Genomic DNA, 16,130 nt, shown 5'->3' with positions numbered 1-16,130 from the left:
AAATGTAATTGATTCAACAGGTATTCTTGGTGTTCTAGTATCTATCCATTCTCTTCCCCATGCAGAGCCTATTTCAACTACCACAGGGCAATAGGTGGGGTGCACCCTGGACAGATTCCAGGAAAAAAAAACATAGACGCTTCTCCTCCTCTGAGGGTGAATATTGTACACACCTGTATAAAAAGAATATTGTATTTAAGCAACAGTTGACGTAAATTTAATTTCATATAAATTTCATATTAAATGTATCATTTTATAACAGTATTTGTATTTACATTGCATGTACATGACATGCAATGTACAGGTGTGTACAAACAGGTACTCAGAGACACACGCTATCTTGGTTGGCTGCTTCCTCTAAACATATCATGCATTATCAGTCTTGTATGTTGCTCAGTAACATCCATCCATCCATCCATCCATTTTCTTCCACTTATCCGGGGCCCGGTCACGGGGACAGCATCCCAAGCAGAGAAGCCCAGACCTCCCTCTCCCCAGCCACCTCCTCCAGCTTATCCAGGGGAATACCAAGGCGTTCCCAGGCAAGCCGAGAGATATAATCTCTCTAGCGTGTCCTGGGTCTGCCCTGGGGCCTCCTACCGATGGGACATGCCCGGAAAACCTCGCCCAGGAGGCGACCAAAGGGCATCCTTGTCGGATGCCCTAACCACCTAAACTGGCTCCTTTCAATGTGGAGGAGCAGCGGCTCTCCCGGTTGGCTGAACTCTAAAGGAGAGGCCAGCCACCCTTCGGAGGAAGCCCATTTCCGCCGCTTGTATTCGCGTTCTCGTTCTTTCGGTCACTACCCACAGCTTGTGACCACAGGTGAGGGTAGGGGCATAGACCGACCGGTAAATTGAGAGCTTCGCTTTTACACTCAGCTCTCTCTTCACCACAACAGACCGGTACAGCGTCCGCATCACTGCTCTTCATACACTACAGCTCTGCATTTAACACCATAATTCCCTCCACACTCACCACCAAGCTGGAGCATCTGGGACTCAGCTCATCTATGTGTCAGTGGATCTCCAACTTCCTAACTGGCAGACCACAGGCAGTAAGGATGGGCAGACATGTCTCAGCCTCCACCACTCTCAGCACTGGAGCCCCCCAGGGGTGTGTTCTGAGCCCCCTGCTGTACTCTTTGACTGTGTGGCCACTACCAGCTCCACCACCATCATCAAGTTTGCTGACGACACCGTCGTGGTGGGCCTGATCTCTGATAACAACGAGACGGCCTACCTGAAGGAGATTAGGAATCTGGAGAACTGGTGCCAGAGGAACAACCTCCTTCTAAACGTCAGTAAGACAAAGGAGCTGATAGTGGACTTCAGCACTAAGCAGGAGAGGAACTACCAGACCCCTGTCATCAACAAGTGCCCAGTGGAGAGAGTGGACAGCTTCAAATACCTCGGAGTTCACATCACGCAGGACCTGTCATGGTCCTGTCACATCAACACCATGGTGAAAAAGGCCCGTCAGCGTCTCTACCACCTCAGACGCTTAAGAGACTTCCAACTGCCCTCCAAGGTGCTCAGGAACTTTTACTCGTGCACCATAGAGAGCATCCTGACGGGAAACATCTTAACCTGGTTCGGGAACAGCACCATACAGGACAGACGAGCTCTACAGAGGGTTGTGCGATCAGCTGAGCGCACCATCCGCTCCGAGCTCCCTGACCTGCACTCAATCTACAGCAGGCGGTGCTGGACCAAGGCCAGGAAGATCGTGAAGGACCTCAGCCATCCCAACAACAGACTGTTCTCTCTGTTGAGGTCAGGAAAGCAATTCCGCTCCCTGAAGACCAACACAGAGAGACTGAGGAGGAGCTTCTTCCCGCAGGCGATACGGTCTCTCAATCACACCACCACACAGTACTGACCCACACATACAGTTGTTACACACACACACTGGACTTTCTGGACATTATTTTCACTTCATCACTTAAATCACTTTAAGCATATTTGCACCGCACAAGACATAATGTGGATTGCACAACACTGGACATTATATTCTTCATTTCCAGTTAATACTTGTACAGCTGCTGTTATTGTGTATATATTTATTTATATTTCTTCATACATTCTTATATAGTTCTATATTGTGTATTTTGTTGTACAGTTATTTTATTTTCAACTTTAATTTACATATTTTATCTTATTCTTTCCCAGTTAAATTTACCCTTTTTAATTTTTCATATTTATTTCCTATCTTATTCCTTTCCTTTTTTTGTTTTCTTTAGGTCACAAGCAGTTGTCCAAGCATTTCACTACATATCGTACTGTGTATGACTGTGTACGTGACAAATAAAATTTGAATTTGAATTTGACATTCAATATTTATAATTTACTGTTACTTGTGCTTATGTTGGCTGTTGCTGTGGTTTGCCTCTTGTGATGTTTTCTTTTTTCTTGTTTTTTTTTCAGCAGGTGATTAAACAGATTTTCAGTGTCCTTTCTCTCTGTCTCTCTTCTCCTCTAGTTTTCTTTCTCTCTCCATCGTTAACTCAGTTCCCAATTTCTTTCTCTTTCCTGTCCCCCAGCCCAGTCCATTCTGACTGCAAAAATGTAAAAGTTAAATAAATAAATAAATAATAAAGATCGATTAAACTATGACAACAAAATCCACCAGTATACCAAAAGCTGTAATGATCCACTCAAGAAAATAAATCTGTTGGACATTTGTCTTTGCCTTCAGACAGTAATTCTGATTGCTACAGTGCTGGACAGGCAAAAAAAAAAAAAAAGAAAAGAAAGAAAGAAATTAAACTTGATTAGACCTCTCGTCTGTGTGTGTGGGTCAGTAACAAGAAAAATAATACAGTTTGTCATATACATGCAATGTAAATACAAATACAGTTATACAATTATACATTAAATATGAAATTTATATGAAATTAAATTTACATCAACTGTTGCTTAAATACAATATTCACCACAATAATATAATTAAATCAGAACTTCCTGCTTAAGCTGAACAAAATAAACCAACTCCAATCAATAAGGTGCCACTTATATTTATTTATTTATTTAATTATTAATAAGGAACTCCATTAGCTTCCACAACAGTGGTTGCTAATCTTTCTGGGACCCAAGCCATCAAATATAATCCAATAAAACATTATGGTAGCTAAACACCATTGCCAGAGATGCCAACAGGATCAACAAACTAATTCACAAGGCTTTAACCATTATTGGCCGGAGTCAAAGAGGAATAGGAAGTCACTGCAAAAACTGCTCTCAATCATAGAAAATACATCCCATCCACTCCACTTCATGCTGCTGTGAAAACAGAGTTCATTCTCCCTCAGGCTTATTTAACCTGGCTGTAATAAGGAATGCTTCAGGAACTCATTCCTGCTGTTTTCTGGGAAACTGTACAATGATTCTTCTGTCTGTACCATACCTTATTGCAGCTGTTTTAGATTTATCTGCACAAAATATCTATTTGTGCAATTTGCTCTTCTCTCTGGCACAATCTCAGCACCTTACTATACATCTCTGAAATGGTATTCCCAAGCTGGTGCTATTCAGTTTAAGTCTGTTCCACACTAAGTGAGCCTGTGGCACTTTCACTTTCACTTTAGCTATGTTGTTTATGTGCTGTGGACTGCACTATTTTTATTCTTTATTCTGCTGCTATAAAACTATCATTGTCCTGGTAACATTTAAACTGATATGTTCTGTATTTATTCAACCAGAAATGATAAGTCTCTTAAAACATGCAGCACATGTTCCTGCATGCCATAATATCCAAGAATGTGTGTTTTTCTCAGAAAAAGAAATGCCTTCTAGCTGCAGGTCTTTGAATACCTGTAATGTGAACATTGGTTCAAGAGGGCAGGGCTCAAAGGTACATTATAAAAAACAGCACAGCTGTCTCCTTTGCAGAGCAATTCAATATTCCAAAAACTGACATGTGGTATGTGACTGGCATTGCAGGGTTTGAAAAGACATGTTCCCCTGCTACATGTTTTTTTCCTTCTTATCCTGGGATAAAGTATCATTTGCAGCCAGGAGAACATATAATTCTGGATAACAGTTTCTCAAAAGAGCCATTGTATGGTTGTTGATAGTATGTAAAAGTGCAAACTTAATGCTCATTAACATTAACAGTGGGCCAAAATTGGAAAGACGTGTTATTACCATTACAATATTATAATGTACGAATGTAATGCCATAAAATGACAAAAGAAATTGCAAAATAATACCACACAACTCTGAAAGGATAGGGGTCACATCAACTATAGCATCAATCAATAGCCAGTAACATTAATTTAGCTTTGAAGAGGGAAAAAGGTTTCACACTAATGTAGAAGTACAGAGTGGGCCATTTATATGGATACACCGTAATAACATGGGAATGGTTGGTGATATTAAAGTCCTGTTTGTGGCACATTAGTATATGTGAGGGGGCAAACTCCTCAAGATGGGTGGTGACCATGGTGGCCATTTAGAAGTCGGCCATCTTGGACACAACTTTTGTTTTTTCAATAGGAAGAGGGCCATGTGACACATCAATCTTATTGGTAATGTCACAAGAAAAACAATGGTGTGCTTGGTTTCAACGTAACTTTATTCGTTCATGAGTTATTTACAAGTTTCTCTTCGTTCACAGCCATTGACATGTCGAAGAGGTTAACACGTGAGGAGCGGATCGAAATTGTGTTGATATCTGGTGAACGCAGTAACCAGGTCATTGCAGCAGTTTTCAATGCAAGACACCGTACGAGACCACCCATCTCCCATGCTACAGTTAGCAAACTGCTTGCTAAGTTTCGTGTAACTGGTTCAGTGTTGGATTTGACAAAATGTGGACGCAAGAAAACTGTTACTAATGAAGAAACATCAGTTGCTGTCCTAGCTTCATTCAGCAAGACCCCACAGCGTAGCACTCGCTGCATGTCACTGGAGAGTGGCATTAGTCGAACATCCCTTCTGCGGATATTAGCTACTCACAAATGGCACCCTTACAAACTCCAGCTACTGCAGCATCTCAACGAGGATGACCCAGATCGGTGCACAGAATTTGCAGAATGGGCAAAACAAAAATTGGAACAGGACCCTCAGTTCACGCAGAAGATTTTGTTCAGTGATGAGGCAAACTTTTATGTGAATGGTGAAGTTAACAAACAAAACCACCGCTATTGGTCTGACACTACCCCACATTGGATGGATCCCTCCAAGACTGTTGGAACAACAAAAGTGATGGTTTGGTGTGGTATATGGGGTACAACGATAGTGGGTCCATTCTTCATCAATGGAAACCTCAAGGCCACTGGATATTTGATATTGCTACATGATGTGTTTCCCTCTTTATGCACTGAAGCTGGCATGTTCCCTGAGTTTTTCCAGCAAGATGGTGCACCACCACATTATGGGTGCCAGGTCCGAGCATTCCTAGATGAACAGTTTCCTGGAAAATGTATTGGTCGTCGTGGGCAGTTGAATGGCCCCCAAGGTCTCCCGATCTGACCCCCTTAGATTTTTATCTTTGGGGTCATCTGAAGGCAGTTGTCTATGGTGTGAAGATACGAGATATGCAGCACCTGAAACTACTGATACTGGATCCCTGTGCTGGCATTTCTCCTGCGGTGTTGCTATCAGTGTGTGAAGAGTGGGAGAAGAGGGTTGCATTGGCAATCCAACACAATGGGCAGCACATTGAACACATTTTATAAGTGGTCAGAAACTTGTAAATAACTCATGAAAGAATAAAGTTACGTTGAAACCGAGCACACCATTGTTTTTCTTGTGACATTACCAATAAGATTGATGTGTCACATGGCCCTCTTCCTACTGAAAAAACAAAAGTTGTATCCAAGATGGACGACTTCTAAATGGCCACCATGGTCACCACCCATCTTGAGGAGTTTGCCCCCTCACATATACTAATGTGCCACAAACAGGACTTTAATATCACCAACCATTCCCATGTTATTACGGTGTATCCATATAAATGGCCCACCCTGTAGATTCACTAATTGTGGTATGTAAAATAAAAACATTTATTTCTCAAAGGGGAGTACCTCGTTTCTACATGCCGTAGATTGACAGCAGCTCCTTCTGAGAGTGTCTTTCTAAGAACTGTTGTTGATGTATTTTATAGCTTTAGGGAACACCCCAAAGGTGTACTTTAATGGATCAGGTTAGGTTCAAAGCATACTTAAAGTTCAAATGACACAATAACTGACAGTTCAACATCCTGCAGATGTTCCAAGACTCTCTGTCTTTCAAAGATTCAAAGACATCTTCTTTTTTTCTTTTCTTTTTTTTTTTGTGAGCTGTCCAAGTTTATTTCTGACTCGTACATACAAACAAAGCTAACATATCACAACGTTATGGTCAAAAAACTGCCACAGCGCACATTTTCCTTTTTTTTCCTTTTTTTTTTTAACAGTAGATACTTTTTTTAATTTCACGTGTTGAGAATGAAAAAAGAAAACAAGCAGAAGAAAATGAGAGCAATAGAATAAACAACATCACGATGATATATGGGAATACAACAGTAAATACTAAATATTAAACATTATTGTGCAGCACGTAAGATCGACAGCGCACAGTGTGCTTTGAGGTAGGAGACAAAAAGGGTGTAGTTTGTGTGTGTGAGCACCCGTGTGTACACCTGTGAGCATGAACGCGCTTGTTTTTAAAAGGTTCCTTCATGTAATAATCTGCTAGAGGGTGTGGGGAGCCACAGCCCAGTCCTCCAGGGCATGAAGCAGGTATGGAGGAGATCAAAACTCCAGACATCCAGAGGCCCTCAGAACACAAGAGACCAAGGAAGACCAACAGAGGGGCAACCACGCCACTATCCCAGAAAGAGCTGAGGAGAGCCCCAGATGAGGGCTCACTCAGCAGCCGCGGAGCAGAAGCCAGGGGTGTTGCAGTGACGTGCCCGTGAGCTCCGCTGGCAGCCAGCTGTGCCAGAGTGACCGAGCCCCAGGCCGAGAGGCTGAGGGCACCCCACCCCCGAAGCGGCCCGAGCGAGCCCCAGGCTCCAGGCCCCGATAAGCAGCCACCAAGGAGTGAGCCTGGACGCCCATCCCCGGACACAAAGAACCACCAATGCACCGATGTCTGAGGGCATCTGCCACTGGTAGGGGAAGTGGTGGGGGAGATAGGCCTCCATACCTTGGAGGACCAAAGACATCTTCAGGTCTGTGACTGGCATCTCTGATAGTTTCTTCCTGTTACCTTCTCAATAGATCACTGGATGAAGACTTTGTCTACGGCCTGGAAAATGTACACTCTCAAAAATAAATTCGAAGCTTGCAATTGCTCAACAATTTTATTGATGTAAATATCAAGAGAAATGTTAGATTGCATCTACTTACCAGTAGTTCAGGTCAAAATGTTTTTTATTATAGATTATTATTTGAGCTTCAACCAGTACTAATCAGTTAAAATACAGGGCCTGGACTTCAGTGTGGGAGTCCACTGGCAACCACTGGCCAGTATATAGTTGCAGTAAAAAACAAAGAAAAGAAAAAAAGCCACGCACTTAAATGTATAGCCTGCTCGAACCTCTATAGAGAGCTAAATATGATTTTAGTTTTATTATCTGCCATAGTCGGAATTAGTGTGTAGCCTTTTTGTGGCCAAAAATCTGACAACAAATCAGGTAAGTATACAAAATGACCGTTAAGTGATTTAACAGAGACCACGCAGGTCGTCACAAAATGCATAAGCCACAAGCCCTGGCAAGTGTTTCACCTCTAGAACCTTACTGTCACGATCCTGGGTCTTATGACCCAGTGTTTTGAGTTTTAGTTCTTTTGATGTTTATAGTGTATGTTTAAGCTTATTAAGTTTCCTATGTTCATTTGCTTATTAGTTCCCCCTTGTGTTTTCAACCCCTGTGAAGTCTCCCTTGCCCTTCGTGTGTTTCATGTCTGTGGGTCTTATGTTGTCAGGTCTGCGTCTCATTATATTTCCTGTTTTATTTTGGAGGGGTCCTGTGTTCCTATGTTCAATGTTTTTAGTGTTACTCTCTCCTTGTGACGTCGTTATGTTCATGTGTGTCAGCTGTTTCTCCATGTGTTCCCACTTCCCTCATTATCCTCCTGTGTGTATTTAGTCCGTGTGCTTTCAGTCATTCTTTGTCAGGTCGTCTGCTCATCCATGTCACAACTTCAGGTATCTATGTCAGTTCACCATGTTTAAGGTTTTTTTCCATGTTTAGTTTTAGTTCACCCAGTTTAGGTTATTGTTTAGTTTCCCCAATGCCCTTTTATTTGTACCCTTTTTGCTAGCCTCAATAAACGGCTTGTTTTTTGTTAAATCCACGCCACGTTCAGTTTTTGGAGTCTGCGTTTTGGGTCCTTTTTGTCAACACATACAGTCTGCCCTCGCCGGACTGTGACACTTACATCTCCAGCATACATAGAACCACTTATGCAACAATTAAATATTCTTTAAGATAAAATGCAGCTCTCTCCTAAGGATAGCACTGCAAGAAGGCTTTCTCATCCTAAATATGTGAACAATAATTACATACACCAAGTCAATTTCATTTTTATACTACATTTAAAAGTGCAGTTGGCAGTTTTACATTAACTGTATCTAAAGAAAAAGTAAAACACAGACTGTAAGTGTTATTGCCTTTGACAGGTTAACTGGTATGATAATAGTTATAGTTGTTTGTGTATGTTTAAGCTAAAGTTATGCCTCAGTACACTGCTACCACGTTAGTAGGTTTATTTAATTATTTAATTAACTAGCACTAAGTTAATACCAGTGGCCAGAATCTCCCCCAATGATTATATCCCGCGGTTAAAGGATTTTTCTGTTGTTTATTGTTTAGTTTAGCTGTTGTTAGCTCGCCACATGCTTGCCTTAGTACTAGCAACTGGGAAGATATGTGCTATTTAGCCAACTTCTGGTCTTACGGCGACCCCTTGTGGACATTGTAAAATATTGCTGTGTCTGAGTAGATGATGTGTTCTGATTGTTGCTTGGTTGTCTTTGAGCCTGCTAATTATAGTGTTACCTGTTTCTGTTTCCAGACAACCATGCTTATAGTCACCGATACTGCACCTGCCACAATTATAAGTGCATATCTTCTGTGAAGCTTCATTAAAGACGGTGAACTAAACTCCTGGACTGCTGCAGTCTTTCTGACCAAAGACTTAGGCCAGACTTGTATACCCAGCACTTCCAGTATATATATATATATATATATTCTACAGGTACAATGTAGCAAAGACAAAAAGAATAACTGTAAAAGTAAAATTCACAGCAAATTTACGCACTAATTAGTTACCTGCAGACGCATGCTTCTGAAAAAAGAAATGAAAAAAGCACACACACCGCTAGCTCTAATTAATAATGCCACACTGCACTTTTTATTCCCTTTACAAACTAATTGTCATGAGTTATGTATTGCTTTTTTCATACAACTTAAGAATCCAGGAGCTGCATTTTGAATCATTTACAGTGGAGAAAGATGATATACCTCTCAAATCTAGGCAAAAACAACGACCACAGAGGAATCGTTGGATCAACAAAAAAAATATAATAAGAGACTCAAAGACCTCTTTTGAGATCAGAGATTGCAGTATGAATCTCTGTCTGCACTGTTACATTTGGTCATGCTGGACTTCTGCTGCCATCAACAGGTGAAATCTGGGCTCAATGACATGATTTAATTCCACTTTCTTTTCTTTCAGATACTTTAAAAGTTACAGTTTGAGGAATAGCCTCTGACCAATTTGGTTTTCACCTTAACAGTTATTTTTAAGGTGTCACTTACTGCTCACATTTAGTTTATTAATTTGCTCAGTTACCAGTTCAGGGGAAAGAGATGGTTCTCCCTGTTGAAATTGAGGCGTAGCAGGAGGGTATGCAGGTACTGAAGGTGATGTGAATCCTGGAACTGAAAACCCGTATGGAGCAGCACCTTGTGGCCACTGGTTAAAATTGCCACTTGTTATGTTTGCATGCTGAGCGGGATCTAGTGAGGGACAAGCACCTGATCCAGTGGGGAAGGCAAGGGAAGGGTAGTTGCTGTAACTTGGAGCCCAGGCTCTCCCGGGTGGGTAAGGGCCCACAGGCTCCCCAGGCTGAATGGCTGCAAATCTGTAAGGAATGATGAGCAGTGGAAACACCACCTCTGGGTCAAAGGCAAAACTAATGTCCAGATATACCTGGAAAAAGTCAGAGATTTAGAATCAAATCAGACTAAAGTAACCATCAAATTAAAAGTGCAATTTATAAAACTACCAATTTTACTTTTTTAATTTGACATATAATTATTATTTGTTATGCTTTTTTATGCAGCGTCTTATCTTCATAGTAGTTATTAATTATTTAAGAGGTTAAGACACACATTTTCTTTATCTATTATTTACCTACAAACATTTACAACCAAAGTTCACCATGAAATCCCTATGACATAGTTTTATACCTTTAACTGATATTCAACTGAGATGATATCACAGTTACGGAGGGTGGCGATGGCATCACTAGGAATCTTCAACTGGCGGGAGGCAGTTTGCTCTGAGTTTGGACGGATAGTGTCCCCGACCTCTTTGAACAGAGTCTCATCACAGGTTTTAGTCTTGCCATCGCATCTGTACACTATTTTCTGCTGAAGTTTGAATTTGGGTTCTATGTTCTTGGAGGAAGAGTTACAGATTTTGGCAACAACAGATAAAGTTTCACCTGTCAATAGCAAATGTTAACAATGAGCTTAATTTTTAAATCTATTCACATTTTATTTTGTAAGTTGCAGATATTTTACCTGGAAAACAAACTCCTCTGCTAATGGTAGCAGACATTTGAACCTGTCCCTTAGAGAAAACACCGACGTCTTTACTCACTGAACTAGATTGTGGACACTGTAAAGAACCAGACAGACATTTTTTTTTTCAGATCAACTCAATTGTAATCCAGATGTCAAATTTATAACACATCATTGTAGTGTTTACCATTACTTGAGGAGTGTTTAGAAATGCCTTAGAAACAAACTTGATCTCTTTTTGTACTGCAGAAGGCAAATGCCAGCTCCGAGATATCTTTGCTTCAACCACATAGACAATTTTTCCATGTTTCCCCTGGAAGGACGAAGGCATGTTCCTAAAAAAACAGAATCTAGTTATTTGTAAAAGCAAACTACAGCACGGTATTAATGCATGAAGCCAGAAATTCCCACATACCCCTCTGGGATTTTAAGCCTGAATTTAAAAGTGTGGGCCCCTTGGGGAAGTGAAGTGCCTGCAAGAGAAATATGATTAAACTTGTATGTCCAAATGGTCCTGCTAGGAATGGCACAATAACAACCTGTGTTCAAAAATTTCAGCCCCGTCACTCACATGGTGAAGTTTTTAACACGCTGAGTGTTGGAGCCTTGCCAGTAAAGAAATATGTAAATGATGGAAATTCTCTGTTGGTTTTTTTTTCCAAAGTTCACAGCAATCTCTCTTTCTGGGATTTGACTATCAAAAAATATTGAAATTAGGGGAAGTTTGCCAATAAATTAATAGCAGTGATAACTGTTTTTACTGAGAAGGAAGCTGAAGTACCAGGAAAGACCTGACACAAGCAGGAAAAAAACAAGCAACTTCCACATGGGGTTGGCCCTCTAAATGTGGCCCATAAACCCTGCCCATAGCTACACCCTACATTGTGTCGAGTGACTATCTGCAACGTGCAAGACCCAAAGTGAAAGGCTAAATAAATATTTATTAACTTTGCTCTCAGAAGTAACAAAAAAATTTAATAACCACTCCACTAATTGCTTTGCCAGCTGCCGTCGTTGCGCCAAAAAAGTGATCATCAGCAAAAAAGTGATTAGGGGTATTTGTTAAAAGATTATTGTGGGAATACAAACAGTTCTAAGTGACTTATTGGCATATAATTTGTCAAAAATATGTCAAACATATCTCTTGTGAATCATAAAAGTCATTCTGAGCCAGAAAATATGTTTGAATCACAAGGTACAAGCTACAATCTAATTTTGGCAAAATGACTGTTGCATATCTTTTATTTATCTTGAAAAAAGTGTCACTGACATTAAAATGTGTTTTTCAAGAGAGATCTGCCCAAGAAGTCATGAGAAATTATAACGAATACAAAAACACATTTTTCTAATCATACTTTAAGTGCCCAAAATTAACTAGCTTGACACAGAGTGATAAAGATTCTTGCAAAACAAGTATTTTCTTTATTTCATAGACAAGCAAGGCTGGATGGGGGTGGGGATGCTCTCCAATTTAAGTGTTGATGCATGCTTAATTATCCAGATAAGAACAATTTCTGTGATATGCATTTTAAGCTTGCCAGTCTTCCTTTACCTCACTTGGATCCACAGGTGTCACAGTTCTGATAAATGTATACCAATTGATTGCTAGTGGCAACCTTCATGAGAGTAGTTGTTGCGGACAACACATCAAAGCTCATTTTCCACTCTAAGTTGGCAGTTACACAAACTTCAGGTTTACATGGGGAAATAAATCAGCCCTCTTCTGGATGAGTCCTGTCTCCACCTGAGCACTCGGACATGTTGATAACTCAGCCATAAACTCTATGAAAAGCATCAGAATTTAAAATCATTTCAGAATAAGCAAATAAGTGAAGAATAAGGGAAGAATATGTGTGTTTATACTTCTATACACACATATTAGGAAAACAAAACACCACGGCTTGTCACGGGTTAGCCAAGAAAAGCAGATAATAGAAAAATTACAAGATTAGACTCAAGAGGTACACAGCAGAAGTGACGAAGCCAAGATGAAGGATATATAAGAAAAGTAGTATTTATACACACGAGGTAAACATGTAATGGGACAGAAGGCGGTGACATGACAAACCTATAAGCAATTAAGACAATCAAAAAAAAAGATGAGAATTAAATGATTATAAAACTCCAAAGGACTCAAAAACTCTGAGAAGAGGCCAGAGAACATGACAAAAACACTATATTCCTTCATGAGGACTGAAATGGCAACAAAAAGTCCTGCTAGGAATGGCACAATAACAACCTGAGTTCAGGTTTTAAATGCTTGAACCCCTTACCTCTAGCATTCTCTGCAAATAGAAATTCCTTCACTTTGAAATATCTCCGGTGACTATAATGAAATTCCCTTTCCTCTCCATTACTTTGTCCACTTTACGATAGAGTCTCCTTTGGCTTTCACGAAAACGCTCTTGACTTTGACGTCTTTGGTCAGTCGGAAATTAACTGTGCCCACTATAGTATCTCCTTCAGAAAAAGCATGATCTTCACTGATTGCCTCGTAAGTCACATTAAAGTCTTTTATCCGTGACATTTCAGAGCTGTCAGTGAAATGCTTTTCTCAGCACAGATAAACTGATCAGACGGGCAGATCAAGAAATTTCAACCCCATCACTCAAAAGGAGGAGTTTTTAAAACGCTGAGTGTTGGAGCCTTGCCAGTCATGTAAATGATGGAAATTTTCTGTTGTTTTTTTTTTTTTTTTTCAAAGTTCACAGCAATCTCTCTTTCTGGGATTTGATAATCAAAAAATATTGAAATTAGGGGAAGTTTACCACGAAATTAACAGCAGTGATAATTGTTTTTACTGAGAAGGAAGTTGAAGTACCAGGAAAGACCTGACACAAGCAGGGAGAGAACAAGCAACTTCCACATTTAGAGGGCCAACCCCAACCCTGCCCATAGCTAAACCCTACATTGTGTTGAGCAACTATCTGCAAAGCGCAAGACCCAAAGTGAAAGGCTAAATAAATATTTACTAACTTTGCTCTCAGAAGTAACAAAAAAAATCATCGATGCCATCCATTTATTCATCTATCCACCCATCCATCCAGCTTGTCCAAGAGGAAAGGAGCTGGAGCCTATTTCAATTGCTGCAGGGCAGGAGGGTCTGTCCCAGTGCTACCACTTAATAAAGTTGGTTACTTTTTATCTGAAAAGTTACTGAATAATGCCAAACTCATGAAGTTGTACCATGCAAAAAAGTTCACAGATCGATGGTCTCCAGTTTACCTTGCTACAACCACTCCACTAGTTGCTTTGCCAGCTGCCTTTGTTGTGCCAAAAAGTGATCATCTGCAAAAAAAGTGATTAGGGGTATTTGTCAAAAAATTTATTGCGGGAATATAAACAGTTATAAGTGACTTGTTGGCATATAATTTGTCAAAAATATGTCAAACATATCTCTTCACTTGAGCAAATAAGTGAAGAATAAGGGAAGGACGTCCGCTCCTGGGCGCCGCCCAGCTCACATTGCATACGACCCCTACGGTACCTCATGCGAGTGGTGAGCCTGCAGGAAGATGAGCCCATGTCCCTTTTTCGGGCTGTGCCTTTTATTAAACCATTCAAAATCACAGATCTTAAGCAAACATCCAATATACCTACAATATTGATCGATTTACCTGCGCGCAGTCAATCTAGAGCTTGGCTGAGTCCAACTTTAAAATTCGTGGTCACACAAAGAAGTCCAACAACACGCATTAAAAATGGGCACCTACAACAATGAATGATCCTGTGGCAAGGCAAGGCAAGGCAAGTTTATTTGTATAGCACAATTCAAGAACAAGGTGGTTCAAAGTGCTTTACAGAGACATTAGAAACAAAAACAAATAAAAAGCATGATTTAAAATTGATTAAAACAAGCAAACTAACTAACTAACTAAATAACAAACAAAAAAACAAACAAAACAGTATGTAAAAAAAAATCAAAACAGATAAAATCAGAACAGTAGATAAAATCAGTAGTTAAAATGTAAGTTTTGAAGTTTAAGCTTAAAAGTGTGGATTTGGTGCTTTATTCAAATGCAGCTGAGAACAGGTGAGTCTTCAACCTGGATTTAAATAAACTGAGTGTTTCAGCTGATCTGAGGCTTTCTGGGAGTTTGTTCCAGATATAAGGAGCATAAAAGCTGAATGCAGCTTCTCCGTGTCTGGTTCTGACTCTGGGAACTGATAAAAGACCGGATCCAGATGACCTGAGGGATCTGGAAGGTTCATACTGGGTCAGGAGGTCACTGATGTATTTTGGTCCTAAACCATTCAGAGCTTAATAGACCAGCATCAGAACTTTAAAGTCTATCCTCTGACGGACAGGCAGCCAGTGTAAAGACCTCAGAGCTGGACTGATGTGGTCCACTTTTTTGGTCTTAGTGAGGACTCGAGCAGCAGAGTTCTGAATGAGCTGTAGTTGTCTGACTGATTTTTTAGGTAGACCTGTAAAGATGCTGTTACAGTAATCAAGCCTACTAAAGATGAATGCATGGACTAGTTTTTCCAGGTCCTGTTGAGACATCAGATCTTTTATCCTCGAAATATTTTTGAGGTGATAGTAAGCTGACTTTGTTATTGTCTTAATGTGTTTTTCTAAGTTTAGGTCTGCATCCATCACTACACCCAAATTTCTCGCCTGGTCTGTGGTTTTTAGGTGTATAGATTGAAGTTCTCTGGTGACCTGTAATCATTTTTCTTTGGCGCCAAAGACTATTACCTCAGTTTTGTTTTTGTTTAGCTGGAGAAAATTGTGGCACAACCAGTCATTAATTTCCTCAATGCATTTACCAAGAGCCTGTACAGGGCCTTGGTCTCCTGGTGACATTGTGATATATATTTGTGTGTCATCTGCATAGCTATGATAGTTTATTTTGTTGTTCTTTATAATCTGTGCCAGTGGGAGCATGTAAATGTTAAACAGAGGGGGTCCCAAGATGGAACCTTGGGGAACTCCACATGTGATACTTGTCTGCTCAGATGTGAAGTTACCTATTGATACAAAGTATTTCCTGTTTTCTAAGTATGTTTTGAACCAGTTTAGTACAGTTCCTGAAAGACCTGTCCAGTTCTCCAGTCGTTTGAGTAATATGTTGTGGTCAACTGTATCAAATGCTGCACTGAGATCCAGTAAAACTAAGACTGACATTTTTCTACTGTCTGTGTTCAGACATATGTCATTAAACACTTTGGTCAGAGCAGTTTCAGTGCTGTGGTTCTGTCTAAAACCTGACTGGAAGGCATCGTAGCAGTTATTCTGTTTTAAGAAGTAATTGAGCTGTTGAGAAACTGCTTTTTCAATGATCTTACTTAAAAATGGGAGATTTGAGATCGGCCTGTAGTTGTTCATTTGTGTCTTGTCAAGAGTGTCCTTTTTCAGTATAGGTTTTATTACAGCAGTTTTT

The 16,130-nt window shown here is 40.3% G+C and overlaps 1 protein-coding gene across 1 annotated transcript; it reads right to left on the bottom strand.

The window, feature by feature from the left end:
- Positions 1 to 9,745: 9,745 nt before the first annotated feature.
- Positions 9,746 to 15,285, bottom strand: LOC146621114 (arrestin domain-containing protein 3-like). Its single transcript, XM_085367734.1, has 7 exons — positions 15,274 to 15,285; positions 13,017 to 13,065; positions 11,159 to 11,216; positions 10,931 to 11,078; positions 10,744 to 10,840; positions 10,408 to 10,664; positions 9,746 to 10,147 (listed from the first exon to the last, which is right to left on the bottom strand). Exons 4-7 carry the CDS (start codon positions 11,072 to 11,074, stop codon positions 9,746 to 9,748), a joined length of 900 nt encoding a protein of 299 aa, XP_085223860.1. The 5' UTR covers positions 11,075 to 11,078; positions 11,159 to 11,216; positions 13,017 to 13,065; positions 15,274 to 15,285.
- Positions 15,286 to 16,130: the final 845 nt, after the last annotated feature.

Source organism: Diplotaxodon limnothrissa, linkage group LG12 (genome assembly GCF_057381915.1).
Source record: "Diplotaxodon limnothrissa isolate DT_005_m linkage group LG12, D_limnothrissa_male_GT1.1, whole genome shotgun sequence".
Taxonomy (NCBI): domain Eukaryota; kingdom Metazoa; phylum Chordata; class Actinopteri; order Cichliformes; family Cichlidae; genus Diplotaxodon; species Diplotaxodon limnothrissa.
This window is presented reverse-complemented; position numbering and strand designations above follow the sequence as displayed.

Coding starts and splice junctions, on each gene's coding strand:
- LOC146621114 (XM_085367734.1), bottom strand. CDS start 11,074: ATGCCTTCGTCCTTCCAGGGGAAACATGGAAAAATTGTCTATGTGGTT. Junction 10,665..10,743: donor CAGAGGAGTTTGTTTTCCAG/GTAAAATATCTG, acceptor TGCTATTGACAG/GTGAAACTTTATCTGTTGTT. Junction 10,148..10,407: donor CAGTTGAATATCAGTTAAAG/GTATAAAACTAT, acceptor GACTTTTTCCAG/GTATATCTGGACATTAGTTT.